Source organism: Branchiostoma floridae, chromosome 2 (genome assembly GCF_000003815.2).
Source record: "Branchiostoma floridae strain S238N-H82 chromosome 2, Bfl_VNyyK, whole genome shotgun sequence".
Classification (NCBI taxonomy): domain Eukaryota; kingdom Metazoa; phylum Chordata; class Leptocardii; order Amphioxiformes; family Branchiostomatidae; genus Branchiostoma; species Branchiostoma floridae.
In genome coordinates, this window is record NC_049980.1 from 11,356,019 (window position 1) to 11,380,842 (window position 24,824).

A 24,824-nucleotide genomic window follows, 5' to 3' on the forward strand; every position below is an offset into this window, starting at 1 on the left:
AGATTATCAATCCAGTAGTGTCACTGTAAGATTACTAGGTGTGTACATATAGAATTGCTAAAAGTGATCTGCGATGATGGCAATACCGTGAAAATGTATTGGGTGGTAGTTTTAAATTTGGTGTCACCAGCGCCCCCTGTCTATCAATGATCAAACTGCATCTACGGACGGACCTTGCCACCTGCGCTATACTCAAGGACTAGAAAATTACTTCTTATTGAAGTGGATTTATTCTTATACCTGGTGGATTCCCATAGCCTATATCAATCTGGAAAAGTCATGAGGTGTTTCCTATACTATGCGTGGTATTTCCGCAGTGTTTTATGATAGGAGCGTCATACATGTGACATTTGTAATATACATTTTGTAGGTTCGTAAACGAGGTTCTTTGTACACAATCCGCACCCCGCCAATTAACGTTAGCATCATTACAAAACACAAATCTGTTTTTAGGCATTCAGTTGTGCTAAAAATATCTAAGCCTAAGGTTATCAACAATAATCACCCTCTTGACAACCAACCACTTGACAACTACATGCGCCCTCTTATCACCAATTGGCATTCATTTAATTCAAGTCTTTTCCAAGAAGACTAGTCCACCAGTGAATTAGATATCACGGGAGCTACGTGCAGTACTTTCTGATCAGCGCCTTTGCCTTCATGAACGTCTGATATACATTTCACCTGTATGATTAGTGGACTAACCTTATTACGTGTTCCTTCATTCTTTGCGATACTATTGCCCCATGCGACTATAGACCCAACCCAATCTACCATAAGTTTCAAATGGAACAGTCCAGATACAGAGTGCAACGTTCGAGTTTGAGGTTATTGACCCAAGAAGAGATACATTTCGACTGTATAACAAGTGGACTAACCTTATTACGTTTTCCGTCGTTCTTTGCAATGCCCATTGCGAATATATTGAACCCAATCTACCACAAGTTTCAAATGGAATAGTCTAGACACAGAGTGCAATGTACGGTTGGAGGTTATTGACCCAAGAGAAGAGACCTGTGAATAATTTTCAGTACCAGCTGGCAGCTCAGAGTCAACGACCTGTGCCTAAATTTGTTGATCGCCAGAGTCCATGAATTTCAAAGTTGCCCAAGTTGATCATATTTTTTCTATAACAATCAATCATGTTTTACAGGAAGAGAACTATTAATATAACAGAAAGATGAATTGATATTTCTTCCCAAGGGTTGAATCAACATTTTCCCTGGCCTAATTCTTTGATAATATTTTCAATAGATTGCAAAATGCCTGGTAATTAAACTGGTAACTGTTACGACTACATAGATTCTAAATATTACAGCCCAATGAAAAGCTGATGATATTGTGGTGAATATTAATGTTCATGAGCAATGTGGTATATGATATTTATTTGTCCTTCATACAAGTTTGCATCTTGTATTGTACAGAAATGTTCAATACATTTATAGGTACTGTACATACAGTGAAGTTCACAGGGATTTAATTTCACAGTAGGGAGAAAATGGAGTGTTTGCAGTGGTTTTGAATTTGTATTGCCACATAATGTACAGTAATGGACACCCTAGCGGCTTTAAAGACAGCCAGTCAAAAACCAATTACTATCAAGTGGGCAAGGGTACTATAGACGGACAGAACTGTTGCTTTTGGCATTGCTGGCATGATCAATTGTCACTGATCTAACAGTATGTACCCTCTGGACACATGGATCAATGTTCGCGATTTTCGCGGTGACCACTTCACCACGATTTTAAAACCTCCCTAAACTGTCATACCTGACTTGCCCTGACCTGGGTACTGAAAGTATATCAAGTAGAGCCAAACGTCCTTCACACTTGACTGTATATTACAGATGCCATACGATGTGCTTGGGACACGAATACATACAGATATACCTTACAAGGTTACATAAGGTCTTCATCCTGACTACACTCTGTACAACAGTAAGTCCATGATAGTCCTCAGAGCTTTTTGACCATGTACGGCCCCTCCAGTTCATAGCCTATCTTCCGGTAGTAGTTTCTGGTCCCAACACCTAAAATAAAGCAAAAAGCAAGAAAATCATTTCACTCCATTTCAATCATAGGACCTACATGTATCTCTACTCTTTTCTGATGATTTCTCACTTTGTACATTTCACAACTTTTTGTTCACATCAGTATCAAAGTAGGTAAATACATGTACGAACCAGTAATTTTCATCATACTGTTTTAAGATACAGTTACGTATTTGATACCATTTGATTGGGGTGAGAAACAATAAGCAAGTTCACAGTTGGGACTGTACATGCCCAGTGTGAAATATGTACATGCGCAGTGTGAAATATATGCATAGTGAGTTAAATGCTCCTGGAATACACAGAAAATGTTTAGCAACCTTCACCTTCGACCGATGAACTAGCTTATTGTCTGAGTCATTTAAAAGCTGAGATGAACAGAGGATAATCTTTTGAGTTTCTTTGTAAGTTTTTCTTTCTCCTCTTTCACTGTGAAGTACAGAATGGATTTATTACCAGAAATGACAGCGATCTTGTTTGCTCCGTGCTCCTCTCTCGCTATCCTCTCAGCTTCCTCCATCAGTAGCATGCCAAAGCCCTGGGGGAAAAACAACTCTTTAGATCATTATTATAGTTAGTTTAGATCATCACACATTTATGACCACAATAGTTGTACTTAGAAGTTGGAAGTATATGGATGGGTCAGTGATGAAATGCATGGAGGTAAAACAATGCATACAATTTAGTTGCAGAAGAAATTGACAGCAAATTGAGCAACACATGAAAACAACATGCCCCTGTTATTTTCACACACACTCCTCACAGGCCTTTCAGCTCTATACACATGCTAAGTAAGCTCTTCATTGACATGTCATGGTTTCTACCTACAAAAAGAATGTTACATATTTCAAAATTGCACCATGACGAGGTGTACAGGAGAAAAATACTGACATGTCATAACCAACATACCTGATGTTGGAACTTCCCTGGGTCCCTGGAGCTCACAGGTACCACACTCCCATATCTAAGTATGTCATGTCAAGGCTTAACAGATACTTATAGAAACAATGATACTGTAACATCTATAGGTCAATCATGCTGGACATATATTTACAAACAAAACATTTAAATATTTAACAACAGGCTCAAATTGTCAGCTCTAAATTGAGGTGGGATTTTTTTCAACTGTACCAACCAAGTGTGTACTGTTTAACGGTCAATATGTCTGGTTACTGTTTCATGCACACAAAGCTTTAGGGCCTCCTGACAATGGCTATCTACAACTCTAATTTGGGCCAGGAAAGGTCAACTTTGAGTCCTGCAAGCAACTGATTCAGACAGATTGTGTTACATTGTTGTCATCTTACCTACCATTCAATATGCATAGAAAGTGTCACATCACTCCTTATCTTAAAACCACATTCCTATACAACAATAACATCAACAACAACAACAACAACACAACAAGAACATCGTCTTCAGCCAAGGATACACATGAAGCTCCCTGACGATGGAACATCCCCCCTTCAGCTCTGGCCGAAACGTTTCCTCCGAGCACTTGCGCAGCCTGAGTAGACCAATCAGGATGTCCTGCTCAGGGTCCTCGTATGACAGGAACGTCTCCCAACCTCCGTTAGCTACATAGTCTCTCCTGATCAGCTCAACCTGACGGGAATGCATTTACGATACTGTACTATTGCAATATGATGTTGTAACAGTCACAGACATGTATAGGGCATTCTGTCACACCAGGCTTGCCGCATCCCTTGCAAAAGTGGTGCTCAGTGCAGCATTGGAGCCAGAAGCTTTTATGCTTCATTAAGGTGGCATTGGTGCTGTCTACCATGGTAATTTCATGGTAATTATTAGCTGTCTAAGTTTCCATTCATTGTATAAAAAATGCCTATGGCGTAACAGCCTGCAATACATGCTTCTTGCAGCATTACTGCTAGCCAGATGTCAATCAATCAAATACTCCTCCTTGATAGTTAATAGCCAATCATTGACTGTTGTGCATAGGTGGCGACACGACAGGCTGGAGATGCCTGGGCAATGCTACAGCAGTGAGAAGCACATAACACTGTCAGATACACCAGTCATTGCTTGACATGTACAAGTGGTGGGCCTGGTACAGGAGGGTGATACAGGGATCCTTAGGAAGAAAAGAAATTCAAAAAGCAAACAGATTATGGAGTAAACAGGGAAGTTGCAGAAAATGGAAAACATTTGACCGTGAACTGTACTGACTTACAACTCCATCTTTCTAAAAAAAACATTCGAAAACATATCCCATACAACTGTGTACATGCGTACCACACGTTATACATGAAATACTCACCTCATATGGTCGAACCTTGTGGTGGATTTCCTGTATACCAACTTCCCTTGTTCTCACATCCCGGCACTAACAAGGGTGGTACAATGTAACATCAGGGAGGGAGTCACAATCAGTTGCATGTACATGTAAAAATGGTTGGTTTTTATATTGTTCCCTTCCCTACAGTGTAGACCATTATTTTCTGATATTGGTGCATTTTACATATAGCCATACATGTGGGTCTACAAAACAGTCCCTGCTTTTCTGTTTTCAAAATTTGATATTTGACTTGTTTTAGGAGTAGTCTAGGAGTGGTTCAGCAATAGTGACAGTCATCAAACATCGTAGCTGTCATTCTTTCAGATGAATCCATCACACATTTGGGACTTCCCATGACTTTGCACCTGACCACTAGCCTATTCTAAGCTCTGGTTCCCTACTCTGATTGCATCCAAGCAAAATAGGACTTTTCCAGCTTTGAACTTCCAAAAGGTATAGTCGACTAGTGCACGCAACTTTCAAGTTGGCAAATATGCTGACCTAACCATGATGTCTTTGCTCATGACCAACCATGGTCTGGAAGAGGTTGGGAGGCCATGGTTGGTTATGTGTGAGAGGGACTTAACTGACCTGAGTTCCCAGATCCTTCATGCGTGCCAGGGCCAGTTCTCGTAGGTTCCCGTGTTCCACTCCAGATGTCACCAGCGGCATGGGGATGTCTCTGTTGTTAGAACACACAAGACACTTCAGTTACTGTAACCATGGTTTTATGTTAACTATGAAGGAAGTCGTGCACTGGCTTAAATGTTTAACTTACAAGAAGCTATGGGAATGACTGAGTCTCAGTAATTGAGTTCACGTATTAATTTTCATGGGAACTCAACTTTGCAGTTGAGGGGAAAAAAGGAGGTTTTTGCAGTGTTTTAAGTTGGAACATTCCTGTAGTACAGGAAAATTCTACATAAAGTCCAAGGGAAAACAAAAATGTCCATCTACTGTTCTACTACACACATGTACGTTCAAGATTTGGAACACTTTCCTCCTTTTCTTGCATGCATTGATATGTAGAGAAAATCTACTCTATGAATTGAAGGTGGGTTTAGATGGCCCCTTACAGTACCTCTGTACTCTGTAGATCCTAGTCCATGGTGGCACCAGGGCCAGGATCCTTGCGATGAGGTCCACCAGGGTACTGGGGGGGTAACTCTTGTACCTGCCAGTCTTCCACAGCTCGTACAGCCCCGTACCACGGATCACCAGGGTGGGGTAGATCTTCATACCGTCCGGACGGAAGGCTGGGTTCTCAAACAGCTCCTACAGAATATCACAAAAACAACAACTGTGTAACAGACTTGAACAGGACCAAAGTGATCAACAGAGAGAGCAATAGATGCACTTGCTGATGAAGGAGGCTGTGTGTATCAGAACATTTGCCCCAGTCATGAACTGTGATGGTGAGGAATACAAACTGAGTCATCAAATTTGGTACCACATTCCTTATGACACCTACATGTAGTGCAAATTTGAAGTACCAAAAATGATTGATTGTGTTCTGCAAAGTTTCAGACAGTCCGGTGTGGGCGTCAAGATATGTCAATCAAGACCATATACTGTGAGAAAGTGTACATGTGTACCACCCGTCTTGGGGCTGCTGTTTTGTGCTCGATGCATCAAATCAAATCTATAGTTCAGTTTTGCCCAGATCCAAGACTATCCTTATTATTTTGTTACAGCACTCAATCGCTTTGGAAAGTTGTACCCGCAGAACAGTTATGCTGCTGACATATACATGTTTACATGTGAGGTATGTGCTGGTCCAACCATTAGCTTGTGCTGTTCTTTACAATTTGTTGTATTTTTCCCCTTTACACCCAGCCCTCAGTTTTCATGTAGTTTTCTTGATAGAAGTTGTCTAAACTCTTTTTCCTCTGTAGTGTATGACAGTCATGTGACAGTGTGTGACTCACAATAAACTGTTCTATGTCCCTCTCCAGTCCCACGTTGGGAAGGTCCGGCATCATGTGACATACGACCTTGAACCCTGCGTCCTTGGACATGTGGAAGGACTCGCACACTGCCTTCACCGTGTGGCCTCTGTAGGGACAAGATAGCAAAAAAAAAAAAAGGAGAGTGTTGATAACATGTCAAGTCAAATTGCAAAATGCTCCAGTGTAAAAGTCAGTAAGCACATTCATTGATATTTGTGTGGCAGTAATGGAAAGGAGGATTTTTAACTTAAAAGTTCATCGTTGAAACAATTTTTTTGCAGTGCAATGGTGACAACACATATTACCAGTCTTATGACTTTGCAGTGGAGAGTTACATGTAACTGTGTAAATTTTATTTTGACCGACTGCTTGTGTATATATATATACATGTCTCTCTTCAAACGTTTTTAAAACCATCCCTTAACAGAGATGGCGGGCGCCATAGACTTCTTGCAACTTATGATCCACTTCTAACTGAGTCAGGAGTGCTATCTACATAACGTTGACATCACAGAAGTAGTGGATTGTTCATTCCTGGAGACTGGAGTTGAGCGGTCGAAAATTTGGGTCCAATTTTTGTGTTGGAAGTTAAAGTTCAACTTTATCCAGAATGACTTCTACCAACACAGATGGTCTGTTGTAGAGACAATAGTGAGACCATGGACCTTTACCTGTTAGTGTCTCTGGCCACATCCTCATACACACTCTGTACTCCTATCTCCAGCCTGGTGAGACATGGACCTTTACCTGTTAGTGTCTCTGGCCACATCCTCATACACACTCTGTACTCCTATCTCCAGCCAGGTGAGACATGGACCCTTACCTGTTAGTGTCTCTGGCCACATCCTCATACACACTCTGTACTCCTATCTCCAGCCAGGTGAGACCATGGACCATTACCTGTTAGTGTCCCTGGCCACATCCTCATACACACTCTGTACTCCTATCTCCAGCCTGGTGAGACATGGACCTTTACCTGTTAGTGTCTCTGGCCACATCCTCATACACACTCTGTACTCCTATCTCCAGCCTGGTGAGACATGGACCTTTACCTGTTAGTGTCTCTGGCCACATCCTCATACACACTCTGTACTCCTATCTCCAGCCTGGTGAGACATGGACCTTTACCTGTTAGTGTCCCTGGCCACATCCTCATACACACTCTGTACTCCTATCTCCAGCCTGGTGCAGCCGTATGACAGCATGGAGCTCAGGTGTCTCTTCAGACAGTAGTCAGGCCTGGTCTCTATGGTGATCCCTATACACTTGGTGTGGCTCTTCTCAGAGTACCTACAGATAGCAGATATGTGTCATTTGTACATGTACATGTGTGTCAATGTTTTATCTTCCCATTCATGTTTATAAAATATAACAAACCCATAGCCCTGCCATTCTCCTTTAAAACATAGAAATGCAAAATAAAAACATAAAAATGCAATCATTTGACAGACAAGCAGTCTCTCTATCACATCATTCTCCTAACGCCCGGTCCCCAACGGCACTACCTTATGGGGCCCTGCTGTCCCAGGCCCTACCTACGGGTATTATGATTGTCGCCACAAACAAGCTGTCAACCAATCAGAGAACAGGCCTTCCTTGGGCTTGTTGTTGTCGCAAGCTGTCTCGCAAAGGCCGCTGGGAAGCTATCAGCCAATCATGTTACGTATTACCATGACTTTGTTTGCTCACCATGCCAACGCCCGATCCCCAACGGCTGACTGCCCATATAAGGGCAAGCTCATTAATATTCATAAGCAAGGCACCCCTAATAATCGAATACTGTGGCTGATTTGTCAGGGTTGATATCATAGGCTTTGCCGTGATTGTCAACCCTGAGTGTGAGGGTGTATGACATTGGTTATACCACTAAATGACTAATTGCCATTCTCTCATTGGCGGAACTCCTAACTGCGATGGTCAAGATTGGCCTACTATTACAGGAATCCAGGCTGTTTTTGATGATGCAAGTACCATATTCATGTACGTTCCTGGCATACCAGGTATGTCCTTATTGTGCTATTGTTTTATGATTTAATGTCTTTATATTATGCAGGTAAACAAATACATACTTGACAGCCTCGTCCACAGTGTTGCTGGTGTGTCCAGACAGGGCGTCGTGCAGGTTCCTGATGAAGTAGTCCCTGTAATCCTCCCCCAGCGCCATGAACGTTCCCCCCATCACGATAAACTCTACCTTATCCACGCTGTGGCCTAGCTGCTTCAACTGTGGACCAATCAGGTACATGTAGGAGTGTGATTATAGTGATGAATGTTAATTTGCAGGTTGATCTCTGGAGGCTAAATGCAAGTACGTACTCTAGACAAACATAGGAGAAATACATTTGACAATGAACAGTGATAAACATTATTATTGATCCTAGAGTTGACTATTCATAAACGGGTTGGGCTTGACTTCTTTCTTGGTAGCACAAAAACACATACAAGTAGTGGAGATGCTTCGTGAAGGAGATGCACCATGAACATTTAAAGACTTACAGTATACATGTTCATGAGGTAAGGATCAAAACTCAAGAGCTCAAAGGAATGGTTTCTCTATATCAACAGGTCCCAGACTATTCTACAGTCAAGCAAACAAAGGAACAAATTAAGAATAGCCTGGAAACCAGTCAGTCAGCATAGACTGCTTACCAGGCTAGTTTCTAGTCAGATGGACCCACCTGCTCCACCCTGTGTCTGGTCTGTAGAAAGGGGTCGTATCTGGCACGGATGGCTCGCATCGACGTGGGCTAGAAACAGGCACATGAAAACATCACCGTATGAAATATATGAACGTTTGACCCCATGTAGCAGTGTTACACCAGAAGAACAAGTACTTGGATGCCTTTTTACATTAATGCATAAACATATTTGTTATCAATGATCTTTTCAAAATAAAACGCTGGTCTGAAAGACACTTTGAAGCTAAAAAGGGTATTAAAACACAAATGAGCAACCCAACAACAACAAACAGTGGTAAGCGGGAGGGGTGTATTGAATCTATTGACAAAAATCAGTTCTTACCTCATACCCTGTGTAAGACTGAGTAGAATATTCAAAGTCAGAGTCTGGTCCTCCTGGACAATACCTGTAGAAAAAGGTGGAGAATATACGGCAAATTTACAGCATATTCTCAGCATCAATTTGTGCTTAAGAGGTCGCTGTGAAAATAAAACCACACAAATATTTCAATATCTACAGTTACTGTAGTAATCTTATTGAAACACTCACTGATCTGTCCATAAAAGTACATGCAAAAGTCTGTTAATGATGACTTACACACAGATGTTTCCTGTCATGTTGATGTGGGGACACCTGTGGGGTTTGCACATAACTGCAACAACAGCAATCTACAGAGGAAAAATGTCAAAGAGCAGTTTCAATTTCTGACAATTAAACTTGATATTAATATTGATATCTTAATCCAAAAGTTTTCTCTCATACATATGCATTCAAGTGTGTCAAGTGTTCTGTTACATAATGTATGTATTTGTTACATTTATTTCATAACATTTCTTGATGCTAGTGGTGTTTGTCTGTGATTGTGAATGTGTGTGCGTGTGCTGGCTGGGGGAAGGGGGGTTCACTGTAGACCAGGGCTCTAGCCAGCGTCCGTTTTTCCGTCAATTGACGGAAATTTGCTGCGTCTGACGGAAAAATTTTAAAACCAATCCGTCAACCTTGACGGACAAAAATTCTTGGTGGAGGCTACAGGCGGCTTGGGGACGCTGTCCACGGTCGGAAAAGCCACACACTGTTTGTTTTGCTATTGTTATGATTGTTGACAATGTGTGTCGGTGCCCTTTCGCATACGATAATCTCATTAAAACCCGTTTTTCAAGGTGTCAATGGCAACATTTACTACTTTGTAGTGTCATTGGGAAAATAAATTTTCGCGGTTTTCACGACGATTGAAATTGGCTGACGGAAAAAAAAATTGAGCTGGCTAGAGCCCTGCTGTAGACTCATATATTTTCCTTGAGATCCAATTTGTGGTAGTTTTTTTGTGCCCTATTCAAGTCTGCAGTTGAAACAATGCTGTAGCACAAAAAGTTGAAAAATAGTTATTCACAATATAAGGGTTTTGCAGTGGAGAGGCCTCACAAAAGAATATTCAAAGACTTACATGTACACTGTTACAGTACTAATAACTGTAAGTGTTCATGTAATTGATGAGAACATATTGTAACTACATTACTTACCCCGCTGGCTGTTCGGACAGGTTTGGCCTTGAGTTTGGGGTACAGAACCTTCTTGTACGCTGGCGGGACTCCCGCGATGATGTCCACCAGACGGGGCTGGTTGGGAAGACCATACTTCCTCGCTGTCAGGCTCTTAATTCTGTCATACACAAAACCAGGGGAAACTATGAAAACAGTGTACGACGTCGTCTAATTAAGTAAGACCATACAGATGACACACCAAAACAAAAAAGTTGCCTTCATTATGAAGTCCAAGTGGTCCGGAAGGATAAAGAAATGACAGACCAAACAATAAATTCTATACTTTTGCTCCTTCACATCTTATTCTTTAACTTTGAAGACGTTGTTCAGGACTTGAGATAAAATAGAGCTTTTTTGGTACTGATACGAATCGTAAGAAAATACAATAGGAAAAAAAGTATTCAAACTTTTGTTGGAAAGGAAAATTGATGCAAATGTTGATGTCATCCATAAAATCAATTCATTATGGCTTATATAACTTGCGCATTTTGCTACTATAATTTCTTTAAAGCTTTTTAATTGTCACTACTCACTAGTGCTGTTGTGTTACCATTCTTAAAGCAATTACAAGTGATGGTGTTTTAAACTTTTATGGAAAACCTTTTCACCTATTGAGATTGACATCCTTTCCCTGCTCATGAGCCTCGATCAGCTGTTTGACGATGTCCGACACGGTCAGAACCATCTGCTCCTGGGGGGAGGCAGTCACGCCTGCTGGAGAATAAACCACACATCAGGTCAGGTCACAGCTGGTTGCCTTCGAATTCACTTGAGCAAATTTCTAAATTTGGCATAATTAGTGTATGAGGGTTGACTAAATGCCTTCAACTTCATGGTCTAATGTTGCAGAAGGAAATGGAGTGTTCATGGTAGTTTTTGTTCACTGTTAACGATAAGGTGGGTAGTCAAGTGAGCATTATCATGGTGAGATTACTGCAAATATTAAAATACAGCAAAAATGTCAACATTTTAGCAGTAGTTAGTGTAATGGTCCATTTTCTTTCCTTATTTAACTTTGCAGTACAATTCTAGCTATAGCTGATAGAAAGTTTTAAATGTTCTATGGTCACATTTTACAAGGTTGTTGTCGCTTTCCCGCTGTAGTTACAGACTCTATTGCTTTTATTTCTGAGAGTAAATTATTCAGGCAAAATGGTTAACCAGTTTATGTATAACGTGTTTTATGACATAGCCACGGCGACTCTTCTACTAATGTTACCCTCATATAACACATAACGTTTAAATTATAAGTTCTAACCTCATGATTATACTTTAGGAGCAAAGTAGGGGCTAATGTACAACAAGCTGCCAACTCAGGGCCACCTCACTTCTTCAACCCCCCCTCCCCCCAAACAAGGACATCGATGCATAGATGTATTTTCACGTAGTCTCAATACTTCTTAGCAAATAGTTGTGATACTGTACCTCCTTTCTTCTTGTTCTTTCCCATTCTTCCTCCACAACAATGCAGGACGAGTGTCCAATTGAAAGATTATAGTCAACACGTCTGAAATTTTCACCATGCGACAGCCATCTTGCTCATAATAGGGTCAACGACCTCCACAGCAGGTGATGGTACAAGGACGACATCTTTCAGGTCAGATTAGTACTGCAGCAAAGTACTTGTTGCTAGTCACTGTTTTGTACATTGGTCGTTAACTGTCTGTGGATTGTTATCATTCTTCTCCGTCTGTGTTTAGGCCTAGAGAAAGGCCTTAGCTTAATTCCCGACCCCACTGGCATGTAAATTTACAAATTCCAAAATCAAAAGTGAGACGACATCCCCAGACACACGTTAACGTTACTAATCATCACTAAATCACAAATGGTGACATGTTTCCTTTCAGCTAGCTAGAGGTTCCCAGTAAGCGAAACCTGTTTTAAAAATCAGTACCTGACGGGCGCCACAATATTGGGACTGAGGCACTCTTGACACCTACACATTTCCATCAACTGAGATGAACAACTTCCGTCCGTTTGCAGTACCATCGTAGGCTACTAGTCGGCGCTTCTGTACCACCTGTTAAAGTACCGGACATGTGCATGTTCACTACTTCAAATCAAGTCACCTGATTACACCTTTTTCCGGCCACAAATAACACTAAACCCATACAGTTTGGTTCCATTCTAAAACCTGTATGTGTTTGCTAGCAAGTAAATATTTCTGGGCAAATGTCACTTAATTAGAAAATTGCATAATTCATAATGTGTCTTTCGTCTTTGTATTATTGGTCTTGGTATATCTTTTTTCTAAAAACAAAAGAATGTTGCTCATTGTTGAATATAATCTTCATCACTATCCCCCCTACACCGATAGTGTAATGAATGTTAGTCAGAACACACCATGTGAAATCTTTCACCAGAAGATTTTATTTCTCAAGAATGCCGTCTTCATCAACTGCAATATAATTGCCATCCATTATGACCAATCACAATGCAGATTTATGAAGGCTCTTGCTTTTCTTGTGATGATTACAGTGGACCAATCAGCTGGGAGGTGTCGATGTCAGTGTTGATGTCCATACTAGGACAGACCATGGGGAAGTTGCTGCAGTCCTCAGGGTTCTGGTAGATCTGACAGCCGGGCAGGGCCGGGGGAGGGGTGGTCCTGAGAAGAAAATAAAACGATATGTATTGTCAGCGTGAATGTACCATCCTTGATTTTCAATTCGAGGCGGCAGTTATTATTCCAATAATCATTTTCATACAGGCAGGCCTTCGCTTTTGATTGAGTAATGACAGGATTTAATGTTTTCATAACTTTTAAATGATGGATTTTACCTATTACTTTATCAAACATTTTGCACTGATTTTTTTGTTACACAGTATTGTCCTAGTTTTTATAAACTCATTAAGGTAGCAGCAGCAGAAGTAGTAGTAGCAGTAGTAGTATTAGCAACACCTGTATTGTAACGCATGCTAAGCCTGGTACCCAGTCTTGTATGTGAGTCTTAGTTCGTTACCAACGGTCGTAATTTCTCCAATAACCCGGGGCCCGGGGAAGCGGACTAAACTTAACAAATCTGGGTTCCAGACTAACTTTTGCCAGGTGGGAAAACAGAACACCAAGCTCTCAACAAAGAATCTTTTCAACAGAGAGAAGACATCTTACTTCCTGCAGACGATACCGACGTGTCCCTCCAAGCCAGCGTTGATGCAGTCACAGTGGGCGCAGACGTCCTCGGCGGGATACTTGTCCCAGTGCCATTGGTCGCCGATTCCATACGTCATCTCCTGGTGTACACATTTGTCACCTGCAGGGACGGGGATATTTTCGTGGTTAGATATAACGTTAGAAGCAATAGACACGCGGTGTTATACAGCAACGTTGGGGTTACACCGCCCCTTACGGGGTGACATACCCTTTCTTTCAGCTGAACACAAAGAGATTGTAAATGCTTTACGGAAGAATTAAACTATTTCTGCAACAAATATTTGGCCATATACATGTATCTATGTGGCCTTGAAAGGTCCTGTCAAAGATTATATGAGCTTTGGTCGTATCTGTTGATCGCCAGGTCACAGAATTAAGAAATCCGCAGAGCGTATCACTGGGAATCTATCTATCAGCTGATCTAAAAAAAATCGCGAAAATGTAATTTAGAGCTTGAAGTCTCGTCAGTCGATCGATTTCCTGCTGTGTGACATTATTGGGATTACACAGCCGATTGAAGGCAAGAAACATGTATGGCTTAACATTTAGACGATTGAAGGCCAGAAACATGTATGGCTTAACATTAGATTAATTAACCAACTCTTTGTTATTGAATGTCTCCCGTGTATGAACAAATGTTATTCACCAACATAGGCGATAGGTTTGTATGTTGCACACATTCCGTGTACTATTTTTGTCCGAGTTTATTTGATGTGACCTTTATTTTGTTTAAATAACAGGTGCAACCAGTCCCATGGGTACCGTAAAGTAACTTGCTTGTGGATAATTTCGCGAAATCAAATTTCTTCGAGAAAATCAAAATATGTCGCAGAATAATCCGAATACTTTAAGTGTTAGCATAGTTGAGAACGCATCGTATATTCAAATTTAAAGGAACGGCGACAAAATATAACGCTTTTTTTAAGCCGGTGTCACACGGCAAGATAGTTACTATAGTCACTCGACTGCTTTCATTAGCTTAGCGACCCTGACATTAGCAAGAAATTGTTCCCGACGTCGGTCATACAAGCAGTTTTGGCGCTGCCATTTTACGTTTACCTACTTTTAACGTCTTATACTAAAGTAAAGTGCCCAAATATCTGTATCCCAAGATGGGATATCTCCCTAGATATGTGATAGTCACTCAACTGCTTCGAAAAGCGTATCCCGAAAGAAAGTGTGTCGGAAGTCTGCTATTAAAGTAAAAATCATATATACGGCACAGTACATTAGTAGAAGCGGGTCCGTATGGCCCGTATACCTACCAAACTGGTCCGTATGGGGGTTCTTGAATCTAGAAAATGATTATTGCCGAAAAGAGGTAATTTAGCCAAAAGACGGTTGAATTATCCCAAAAAATATTATCTATCAGAAAATAACTCTCGCTTCTGGAGTGGAATGCCCTTTTAAATCCTGGTTGATATTTTTTTCTGTCACTACATCCTTGAAAATCCTAGGACGAATGTGCCCGGGCCGTTACCTGGCATGACTTGGTGGAAGAAGTCCGTCGCCACCACCACCGTCAGCAAGAGGGGGAACACCAACAGGACCCGCATTTTACTCTCCGAGATCTTGAGACGTCTGAAATGAAATTATCTTAGAGTCGACCATCTTTGGGTTGGACTTCATTTTATTTGCATCATAGAATCTAGAACTCTGTTATGATTTTCCATGGTATAAAATTGATGCAGAAATAGCAAATACAACTTTACACGTGAACATCAAACTAGCTATGCCAAATACGACAGTGACTTTGTAGGATAGGGATCTTGACGCCTTATTTCTGTCAAGGTCTTTTTCAAGGAATTGTTCCGTTTTTTTAAACGTCCACGTCCATTTACGGCGAAGCTTGGCAAGCTAAGATCACAAACATGCCGATATGATATCGATCTTAGGATTTTATAGTTTTTATAGTTCTATCGTTACCGACAGTTGTAACTAACGTTAACATTATAAAAAAAACGACAACACGGAAACATGAAAAGTCAGCTTACCTTGCCTTCAAGTTGAGGAAAATGACCCAATAATACCTTATGTGTTTTTAAAATATAAATCTTGTCATTATTTGTTCCTTCAGAATGTCTAACATCCGTGGCCAGGAAGAGGATACTGCCGATATCTAACGTTACACCTGTTGTTTCTCAGATTTCGACCTTTTCCCGCCTCCTACCGCATGGTAAACTATGGCTAACGTAATAATTTTGTCATAAACACTTCAAATTGCGTGGATGAAGGTTAGACATCTTGGTTTACTTAATAGGATACGCCAAAAAGCAGTTACTAAAGCAACTGGATATCATTTTGGAAATGGTCCGTTTTCAAAAACATATCAAGTTGCCTTAGTAACTGCTTTTTGACACTTCAAAATATTCTATTTCGGATGAGAGACACGAGTCTCTTGCTGTGACCTAGCAGTGACCCCGCACCTGCGACGGCAGTCGGCTTGCACCTGTTGATTAAATCATCAGGGCCAACAAATCAGCGAAGAGGAAACGTTTCTATATTTAGATCTGTCTTTGCGAAATTGATATAAACGAGTCTGCGATTGGTCACCGAAGAAAACCCAAAGTTACCCGCGAGATTGTTTTCCCGCCGAAGACTGAGGCTACTTAATATTCATGAGCACCCGGTGTCTGCACCTGCAAGTAACCTGGAGTCCGCACCAGGGAAGCACAATCAGCACCAGGGACAGGGAAATGAAGTCAGCCATTCCGGTGCCAGATTTCAACTGCTTGTTCTAGTTGTGTGTACTGTACTGTTGTTGATAAAAGCTGTACTAGACACAGAAACAATGCCCATACCTTTACAATGACAGGGAGCATAACAAACTCTATGTAATGTATTGATACAGATGTATAGGTAATGAAGTTATATTTTGTTCAAGAAGGGATAATAGTGATCGGCTTATAGCAGTCGAAAAGTCCTCAAATCAGTTACCAATCAAAAAGTGTTAAGATTTTACCATTAAATCAGTGTTTTAATGTTGCTTAATTATAGCCCTCTTACCGACTGGCTATTGTACTCGCTACAGCCTTCAATTTCAAATGGCTGCCTGGAGGTATGTAACGTTAAGTCTTGGTGTTTTGAATAAACCAGTCTACTACATGTACTACCACATGTCACATATCAACCATCCTCTAGGCATTAACTCCCTTATCACAGTGTGGAAAAAGGAAGAGGCATGGTGATTTTTGCATTAATTACAACCCTTGTCAGATTTACTGGTAATTTGGTACACTGAATAACTAATGATGAGAAAACTCTAATAACCTTTATCATAACATCATGGTTATAAACAAAACCCAGATATCTTTTCAAATATCTTTGGTTTCTGATAACACAGTGTTGTCTTGTGTTGACATGTTCTAAAATCCACACACACACACATCTACAGTACAGGTGTGTCAGTAGCACATTGTTTTCTATACAAGTTGCTTCTCTGATACTTGTCAATAGATCTGGTAGACTTAATACAAACTCCATACAAATGCTATGAAATAAGAAATCAAAGATCGCATACCTCATACAAATATACAGTTTGTTAAAGGGGCATTCCACTCCAGAAGGGAGTCTTGTTTTCCAATAAATGATGTGTCAATGAATACATAATCAGCCGAATTTTGTGAAATTCACCTTGGGATGAATTGCGTGATGTGTGTTTTATAAAACAATAATGACACTCACTAAACCCATGCAGACCCTACCCATGCATTCCCTATACGCATAGACACTTTGTTTATCGTACATATTTTCGGAATAAATGAGGTACGCTAAGCACACCGAGAAGGCAAATTGCTCATAAGATAGCAAAGAATACAAGAACAAGACGAAATTTCTTAGCGAACCTGAAATTAGTTTGGTAACCTTACCTAAAAGTTTTGCATTGTATTCAGCCATAGGATTAATTCAATTAGAGGGTACTTGAGGAGTTTAGTAGAAGACTGAATGCTTTAGAGGCATGTGGAGCAACTGGGTACTTTATCGTATAATGTGAAGTAGTATGCAGTTATCACTTCCAAAAATGAATATCTATCGGAAAATAACACTCCCGTGTGGAGTGGAATGCGCCTTTAACTTCCTAATACTCTAGCCTATCATGCACTGTAACTGTTTGTGGGCAACAAGCCCCAAGCCAACCAGGTGTGAAACACGAGGTCATTGACCTCATCAGACAGACTGTTAATGGATATACCACTGTCAGGAAGGAGATGTTGTCCACTAGTGTTGTAATACCTGCAAATACTGCCAGGAGTCACTGGGACTGCTAACATAACAACACACATACCAAAATTTATACAAATCCATCAAAAGGATCTTGAGTAATACATGTCTGCGCAAACACATGTATGCAACCAAAAACAATACCCCTTGAGGTAATATGTTGGGGAGGCTTCTCCAAAAAGGTTAGCATGATTCAAGGATTTGTAATTTTCACACTGTCTCTCAGGCTACAATACTCCCATATTACCAAAGTCCAAATTTTCACAGAAATAAGAAACATACCATCCAAAATAAGAATGGACTACCAGGACAGTAATAAGGATATGTAAGTAAGTTAGTACCAGGACAGAGGTGGATTTTGAGGCTAAAAAAACTAAACGTAAGAGTACGTTTATTCAGGAAACTAGAGTACTAGTTCAGAGATTTTGGGGTATGTCTTAAGCTAATTTGATGCCCTTAAGGTTCTTCTGGTTCATGACAACCTTCTCTTGTCTGGAGACTTCCTCCTTGAAGGCCAGTTTGTTGGCCTTTTTCTCCATTCTTCTCTCCTGGTAAAGTATCAGAAGAAACAAAGTTAGTATATCATGCTGCACATGATAATTTCTTGCTCTTTTCTGAGCTTGGTAACACTTGGTACCAACGTGTAAAAACAAAACAAAAATATACGAAATTGGCACCCACCCTCCTTTCTGCCTTTACAGCCTGTTTCCTTTGTTTCTTTTCTTCAGCTGTTTCCCCTTTTCTTCTGGCTGGAGTAGGTCTACTTTCACTTTCTTCTTCATCTTCTGAACTTTCCAGTTCTTCATCCATGTTATCCAGCTCCTCCAGCTGTTTCTTGGTGAGACCTTTACCCCCGAGCACACCAATGGGAATGCCACTTTTCTGGGACAGGATGATCTGTTTCCCCTGAACATCAAAAACAGACAATCAGTTCTCTGTACCTGTACAATAGGCCGGAATTGGACCTCAAAAATAGCAACATATTTGATGTGAGAATTTGAAATACCTTTTTGGGTTTAGGAGGGTCCTTAATCACTGTTGGGTGGTTGTATAAGGTGGAGTATGTACCTGGAAAAGAATAAAAACTAGACTCACAAAAACCTTAGTCATAGGGAGTTAGTTTGATGTTAATACAATCTCAATATCCACAAGTACACCTATAAGGTGGCACTTTAATTATTAACCACTTATTGCCTACAACACAGGAAATTGAAAATCTCATACCCCTGTGAAATATATGTATACATGTGTACTAGTTTTTAAAAAAAATATCTTGTTTTATTTTCAATTGTGCGTTTATCACCAATTTTTCCGACATATTTTCCTTGTGAGGTAACAGACATGCATATAGCAGGAAAGAATTGAAGACAGTACATGAGATAACCTACTGTGGGATCATTGACCTAACTTCTTGTCAGGCTCCCCTACATGCCTAGCATGTGGAAATCAGACCTTCTACTGCATCCATATAGCTACAAGAACACAGACAAATACATAGAAAACAAAACCTCCATGCATGTCATTCACACTTACTGAGGATGGATTCACAGTCCCACTTTTCTTTGGGCTGCTCTGTGACCATCTTCACTAGGTCCTCTTCCTCAGACTCTGATTCTGATGACACATCTTCTTCTCCTTCCTCCTCAAGGATCTTCTCAGGATCAAGTCTTCTGATGATACTGCAATCAACACGTTTTGAAAAACATTTAAAAAAACATAATCAAAGAAAAAAAAGAAAGCAAAGATAAATATTTCCATGGGTTCATCTGATTAGTTAATCAACTGATATGATGGTACATTATAAATGACACAGATACATGGCCATAGATACAAAAAACGTGTTACTGCTACAGCAAAGATTAAATTTAACACTACAAAAAACAACAACGAAACCTTGGTATGGGTATTGAAATTAGAGGACTTCATGTCAAAAGCACATATGGTAATGGAAACACCGGCATCTTTACAGCTAAACGTGTAAGTTTGCAGTGGAGCATAAGGAAAAGTTTCGCAATTACAGTACAAGTCTAAAAAATTCTGTTTGATGTTGATTCATGTTTCTGTCATAATTGAAGACCATACGTAGGTACCTTTCTTCTTTCTTCTTCTCATATTCCTGTAGGATGTTGTTCAGCACGAGGCTGTCCTGCTGCACAGTGCCTGTCAGCTCCTCATGGTCCAGAGGCCCCATCTCATCATCATCATACTCTTCATACAGCTGAACAGGCACAACAACAGTTCCATGAGCTCATGCCTCCATGGACTAGCTGCAAGTTCTCAAATGTCTCAGTTAATTGTAGTTCATAAACTATGAACGTAATTATTCAACATAAGGCCTTCATTAACATTGATCTCTTCCTGTCAGGATATGGTGAACAGGACTATCATATGGAAAATAAAATTGCAAAAACAATCTCCCCATAAATTAGTAGTCTCTCCCATTGACCCCAAGACCTGTCAAGTCTGACACTTCCTGTCACTTTCAAAAAGCTGAATTTGTGACTTCACCATATTCCTACTCACCTCCTGCTACTCTACTGACATTGTATTGAAATAAATTTGGACACGCCAACAAAGCACATGAAGGGAACAAAGTTTTTTCTTAACATTTACACAGCTGAGAAAGTAAAAAAAAAAAAAAAAAAACTTTGTTGAAGAGGTTCATCAGTCACGTATGCAAACAGTTACAACAATTTTCATCAATCAATGACTGTTTTTGTAAAGGTACAGCACATACCTCCCAAATTTTTCGATGTCTACCAGTACATCATTGTCAGAGGAATGACCTAGTCTCAGTTCTCGCGAGGTCAGGTTTAAAAAAAACTAAAACGTTTAAAACGTTTACATGTACATACAAAAAAAAAAGAGAGAATTCCTTAGAAAGGAAAAGACAGACTGTCTCCTACCTTTTCAAACCTGTCATCTAGAAGAGTCAAGCCTTCATTTCTCCTCATGACGGAGGATGTGATGGAGTATTCAGTGAACCTGGATTTGGTGGTTCTGTAAGTCAGCCCCTCATCAGAGCCCTCCTCCTCTGATTCCATCTCACACTCGTCAGACGGGTATTCCCCATCAGTGTCTACTTCTTCTTCCTCCTCATCTTGGGGGGCTGCGGTTGCCATGGAGATGAAATCATCCTCAAGGACGTTGTCAGGGTCATCGTAGTTGAAGTCTTCATCAAGAGCTGCTACAATATCTGGGTCCCAGTCTAGCTGTGGGCCTATATGGGAGGGAAAAGTGCGATCAAAGTTAACTTCACAAAGAGAAATTCCAAACAAAATGTTTGAAACAAGGCCTAACCCTAACACAAGTCAAAAATCTCTCTGACCAGTGAAAATTCTACTTAAAGCTAAAGCTGCAGCTACCAGACTAAAAGTGTGCATACATATCAATATGGAGGTACCTAATAGTATCAAAAAAGGTTAAACTTTGAAAGGGACTGATATATAGATGTAGGCTTATATACCAAGTATAATTACAATTATGGCTCTTTGAAAACTTGTCCTTACAGGTACAGATCTCAGTCTACTTTAAAGTCACAATACATACATGTACAGCACGATCACTGCTGTAAATTCATTTATCTTTGTGAGTATGTAACTTTGTGGCAGAAATGAAAAAGATTTTTTTGCAGTCAAAACAATACTATAGCACAAAAATACATATCTGCATTCCCATAACATTACCGTGGAGAGGAACCTTGAAAATAAAACCACTGCAAACGTTTCAAGATTTACAGTACCTATGGATTAGAGATAAACGTCATCTTCAAGTTGCTACATGTAAATGTTCTCCCTTACCCACGAGAGGTACTGCCTTGTTGAGCATGCCCACATCCTCCTCCTGCTCAGATGGGAAGACTGATGCAGGAAGCTGTAGTCTGGGAGTCTCCTCTGTAGCTGGCTGGGGCTGTGGTCAAGGGGAAATATAAAGGAGAGAAAACATGTGTCATACAAACTCTGCTGTCTACATACATACATATAAATTTTGTTCTTGGTCTATGAAATTTGATAAGTGATCTGTCAAATGTTTGTTATTCATTGGTCGCTAAAAAAATATAAACACTAGTAGAGATGGTGTAAAAGAAGACACAATCTAATGATGAACCAGTGCACAGAATGTAGAGTCAATTCCACATTACCAAGAGGGTGCTTCTTGCCTTTTGTTCCAACATTTTGGAAATCTTTATAACATTCTAATTGTGAATAGTAACTGTTTAGAACTGTTTATAACAGAATTGTGATGTTCTGAATATTTTCTACAGTATTCAAACATGTTAGAAACATTTCTAACATCAAAGTCATTATTTCTGATAGTTTCTAAACTGTTCCAACATAGATTCATCATTTGTGATCACAAAAGACCGAGCTTAGCAGCTTGGTTTATGGGGGTAATAAAAGATTTTATGGAGGGAAAAAATGACACAAATTGTTGGAACATTTGAGAACATGTTCCAACAATAACAAAAACACATAGATGTTTCTAAATTTTTCTAAATAAAGAGATATTTGTACCATTAATTCCCCAATGTTTCCAACATATATAGATAGGTTCAAACATGTTAAAACTTTCATTTTCAATTGTTTGAACAATTTAGAACTTTAGTGAGATATTCTTTTATTTAGAATAGTTCAAACTTATGACAAATATTGTTTCAAAACCCTCTCAATGACTCGGAATCGACTCTAAACAGGAGTGATTGACATACAATGATTTACAGAACTGTTTAGTACTGACCTCATCAGTAACCTCTACCCTTTTGATGTTGACCTTTGACACGCTGGGTTCCAGTACTGCCTGCCCTGGTTCCTTCAGGTGCTGCAGGTAATCATACTCATCCTCAAAGTACACTCCGTACTTCCTCTGCTCCTCCCTTCTCTTCTCACTACTGGCCGAGACCTTGAATTGTAACAAAGAACAAACAAGTTAAAAAACAGTCCTGAATCACAATGAAGAGGAAGAGAATGTAAATTCATTTTCATAGGGACCTAATTTTGTAAAGGGAAAAGGAGATTTTGCAGTGTTTTAAGCCTGCGATAGAAACTATTCTGTAGTACAGTTGGTATTCAAAAAGCGCATATTCACAGTGTTCTGAATTTGCAATGAAGAGGTCACGGTAAAAAACACAAAAAGACAACCAAGTCGCAAACACTTTAAGATTCACAGTGCCATGACCAGGAGTTAGTTCATCTGTAGTAGGTAGGCAACGTTGCCAACTACTACTACGTAGTCTATATAAGAGAATGATAAGACACATGTAAAGAATGATCACACACATGTGAAGTGACTCTACAAAAGAATGCATGACTATGTAGAGAAGTGAAGAAGATGGAGTGCCTAATGTGTGCTTAGTGCTGACCAATTGGAAAAAAGCAGCGAGAGATGAACACGTGAGAAATACGCAGAGAGAGAGAGAGAAACAACAGCACATGTGACCATCATCCGACGAATCCGACGGCGGATATAGACTATATATAGAGACAACAACAAGATATCTATTAATCTAGATCGGTCATGATCTTGCTCACCTCTTGTAGGACATGTTGAGGTTTGTCCTCATCAGCCTGCAGGGGGTCCCTCTGACTTCTGTGGACCAGGTGAAAGGTCACGGCATTCTTGTTGTCAATAAACTTCTTCTTCTTCCTCGGCTGTGGAACAAAGATATCATGTTGTAAGAGCAGTGACCTTTGACATATACAGTCTTTCCCAAGTGTTATGACCTGTTCAATTGTTACAAGGCCAGGGTATCAATATCAACTTAACTGACAGATCTACTACAAAGGAAAGATATCCAATATCAAATAAGGGTGTACACAGAACATGTAACGTTACACATACTATAAGTTAGCGTGTTAATTATATACTTTAATATACAGGAAGCATGAATACTTGTCACATCATGCAAATGTTGTAAATAATATGTACGACATGTAAATTACAAGCAATTACAATATATCTATTCATGTTTCCTAACCAGATAAAAACTTCTGTTCATGCGTTAGTTCTTAGTACTCATATACCTACAATTTGTACAAAGTGTTCATATAATTTATTTGTGATAAAAAGCACAAGGCTACCACCCCCCTCCCCACACAGTTCGAAATATCGTTTAACTGTCACCGTTTCTTGTTGTTGATGCCGTCCTTGTACCAAATGGAAACCATGGAGTTATAAAGAACAAATCTTTACCATTCTCTTGTTCCAAAAATGCGGGAAACGGCAGAAATCACACTTCTCCTGGCCTTGGTCACAAGTTGGTGCTCGTCTGCTAGGTCTGCTACACTTGGATTATACCAATACCGTTTAAGGGGGTGGCAGTATTTCAGTCAACTAGATTCACCGCCCCAAAAAATAAATGATTAAATTTTATGAATATTTAAGTGCCATTTATCAATCAGATAGTATTGTTTCTTTGGCATTTTTGTTTGTTTCAGTTATCTTAAGTTATTTATCCACGTTCCCCAATGTGTTGAATGGACTAGCCCTTGATGACCTTTGTCCCGGAAACATGGCTGCCGCAGGTGCGGAAGGATTGTTGATTGACGTGGCCGGTGCGCGATCTGCTTCTGCTGTGAAGGAACATGATCAGGGCAGTCAGAGATACTGGAAGAGGTGAGAACTTGTCTGCTGTACCATTTTATTTTGACATTTTATAACATTCGCGGGAGAAAAGGTAGCGAGATTTGTGCCAACCTCGTCGCAATGTGCCCCCCTCCCACATAACTTTGTGGCATACTGGAAGTTCCAGTTGGTACACCTTTGTAGACAATTTCTTATAAAATCAACATTTAATTATCCTACCCAAGTCTATTACAAACCCCGCAGCCCCATAAGGTATGAATAAATCTTTTAAAAGTATAATCTTTATCATTATTTGCCAACAACAATTAACGCTAGTTAACCTTTATTCGCTCAGTTACCTTAATTCGGTTTT

At 40.1% G+C, this 24,824-nt stretch overlaps 4 protein-coding genes across 6 annotated transcripts in view; 1 reads left to right on the forward strand and 3 right to left on the reverse strand.

Annotated features, from left to right (window-relative positions):
* Window positions 1-1,754: 1,754 nt before the first annotated feature.
* On the reverse strand, window positions 1,755-12,122 carry LOC118409257 (elongator complex protein 3). Of its 2 annotated transcripts, none has more exons than XM_035810139.1 (16): window positions 11,941-12,120; window positions 11,124-11,229; window positions 10,495-10,633; window positions 9,572-9,642; window positions 9,317-9,380; window positions 8,974-9,042; window positions 8,365-8,519; window positions 7,424-7,585; window positions 6,275-6,401; window positions 5,428-5,621; window positions 4,938-5,028; window positions 4,329-4,394; window positions 3,483-3,655; window positions 2,960-3,014; window positions 2,507-2,588; window positions 1,755-2,029 (listed from the first exon to the last, which is right to left on the reverse strand). In XM_035810139.1, exons 1-16 carry the CDS (start codon window positions 11,963-11,965, stop codon window positions 1,956-1,958), a joined length of 1,653 nt encoding a protein of 550 aa, XP_035666032.1. In that variant the 5' UTR covers window positions 11,966-12,120; the 3' UTR covers window positions 1,755-1,955. The 2 variants fall into 2 exon arrangements, with proteins under 2 accessions (XP_035666032.1, XP_035666033.1); XM_035810140.1 differs by having other exon boundaries at window positions 1,956-2,029; window positions 11,124-11,226; window positions 11,941-12,122.
* A 740-nt stretch (window positions 12,123-12,862) lies between these two features.
* Window positions 12,863-15,849, reverse strand: LOC118409260. Its single transcript, XM_035810145.1, has 4 exons — window positions 15,664-15,849; window positions 15,150-15,250; window positions 13,628-13,769; window positions 12,863-13,123 (listed from the first exon to the last, which is right to left on the reverse strand). Exons 2-4 carry the CDS (start codon window positions 15,223-15,225, stop codon window positions 12,988-12,990), a joined length of 354 nt encoding a protein of 117 aa, XP_035666038.1. The 5' UTR covers window positions 15,226-15,250; window positions 15,664-15,849; the 3' UTR covers window positions 12,863-12,987.
* A 1,902-nt stretch (window positions 15,850-17,751) lies between these two features.
* Window positions 17,752-24,219, reverse strand: LOC118409259 (protein LTV1 homolog). Its single transcript, XM_035810143.1, has 10 exons — window positions 24,080-24,219; window positions 23,419-23,538; window positions 22,628-22,789; window positions 21,691-21,799; window positions 20,797-21,110; window positions 19,981-20,108; window positions 19,424-19,569; window positions 18,897-18,958; window positions 18,572-18,796; window positions 17,752-18,438 (listed from the first exon to the last, which is right to left on the reverse strand). Exons 1-10 carry the CDS (start codon window positions 24,080-24,082, stop codon window positions 18,328-18,330), a joined length of 1,380 nt encoding a protein of 459 aa, XP_035666036.1. The 5' UTR covers window positions 24,083-24,219; the 3' UTR covers window positions 17,752-18,327.
* Window positions 24,220-24,344: 125 nt separating this feature from the next.
* LOC118409258 (solute carrier family 17 member 9-like) overlaps window positions 24,345-24,824 on the forward strand; it is a 13,816-nt gene continuing 13,336 nt past the window's right edge. Inside the window, exon 1 of one of the 2 annotated variants that reach the window (XM_035810142.1) lies at window positions 24,345-24,502. In XM_035810142.1, the coding sequence (XP_035666035.1) occupies window positions 24,399-24,502 (104 nt within the window). In that variant the 5' untranslated portion in view covers window positions 24,345-24,398. The remainder of the gene's footprint in view (window positions 24,503-24,824) is intronic. The other variant, XM_035810141.1, reaches the window with a different exon arrangement.

Coding starts and splice junctions, on each gene's coding strand:
- LOC118409257 (XM_035810139.1), bottom strand. CDS start 11,965: ATGGGAAAGAACAAGAAGAAAGGAG. Junction 9,643..10,494: donor CTGTCCGAACAGCCAGCGGG/GTAAGTAATGTA, acceptor TTTCCTCTGTAG/ATTGCTGTTGTTGCAGTTAT. Junction 2,589..2,959: donor CAGGGAAGTTCCAACATCAG/GTATGTTGGTTA, acceptor TTTTTCCCCCAG/GGCTTTGGCATGCTACTGAT.
- LOC118409260 (XM_035810145.1), bottom strand. CDS start 15,225: ATGCGGGTCCTGTTGGTGTTCCCCCTCTTGCTGACGGTGGTGGTGGCG. Junction 13,770..15,149: donor CTTCCACCAAGTCATGCCAG/GTAACGGCCCGG, acceptor CCGTCCCTGCAG/GTGACAAATGTGTACACCAG. Junction 13,124..13,627: donor GTCGGTATCGTCTGCAGGAA/GTAAGATGTCTT, acceptor TTTTCTTCTCAG/GACCACCCCTCCCCCGGCCC.
- LOC118409259 (XM_035810143.1), bottom strand. Junction 19,570..19,980: donor GAGAAGAAGAAAGAAGAAAG/GTACCTACGTAT, acceptor TGTTGATTGCAG/TATCATCAGAAGACTTGATC. Junction 18,439..18,571: donor CTGTAAAGGCAGAAAGGAGG/GTGGGTGCCAAT, acceptor ATACTTTACCAG/GAGAGAAGAATGGAGAAAAA.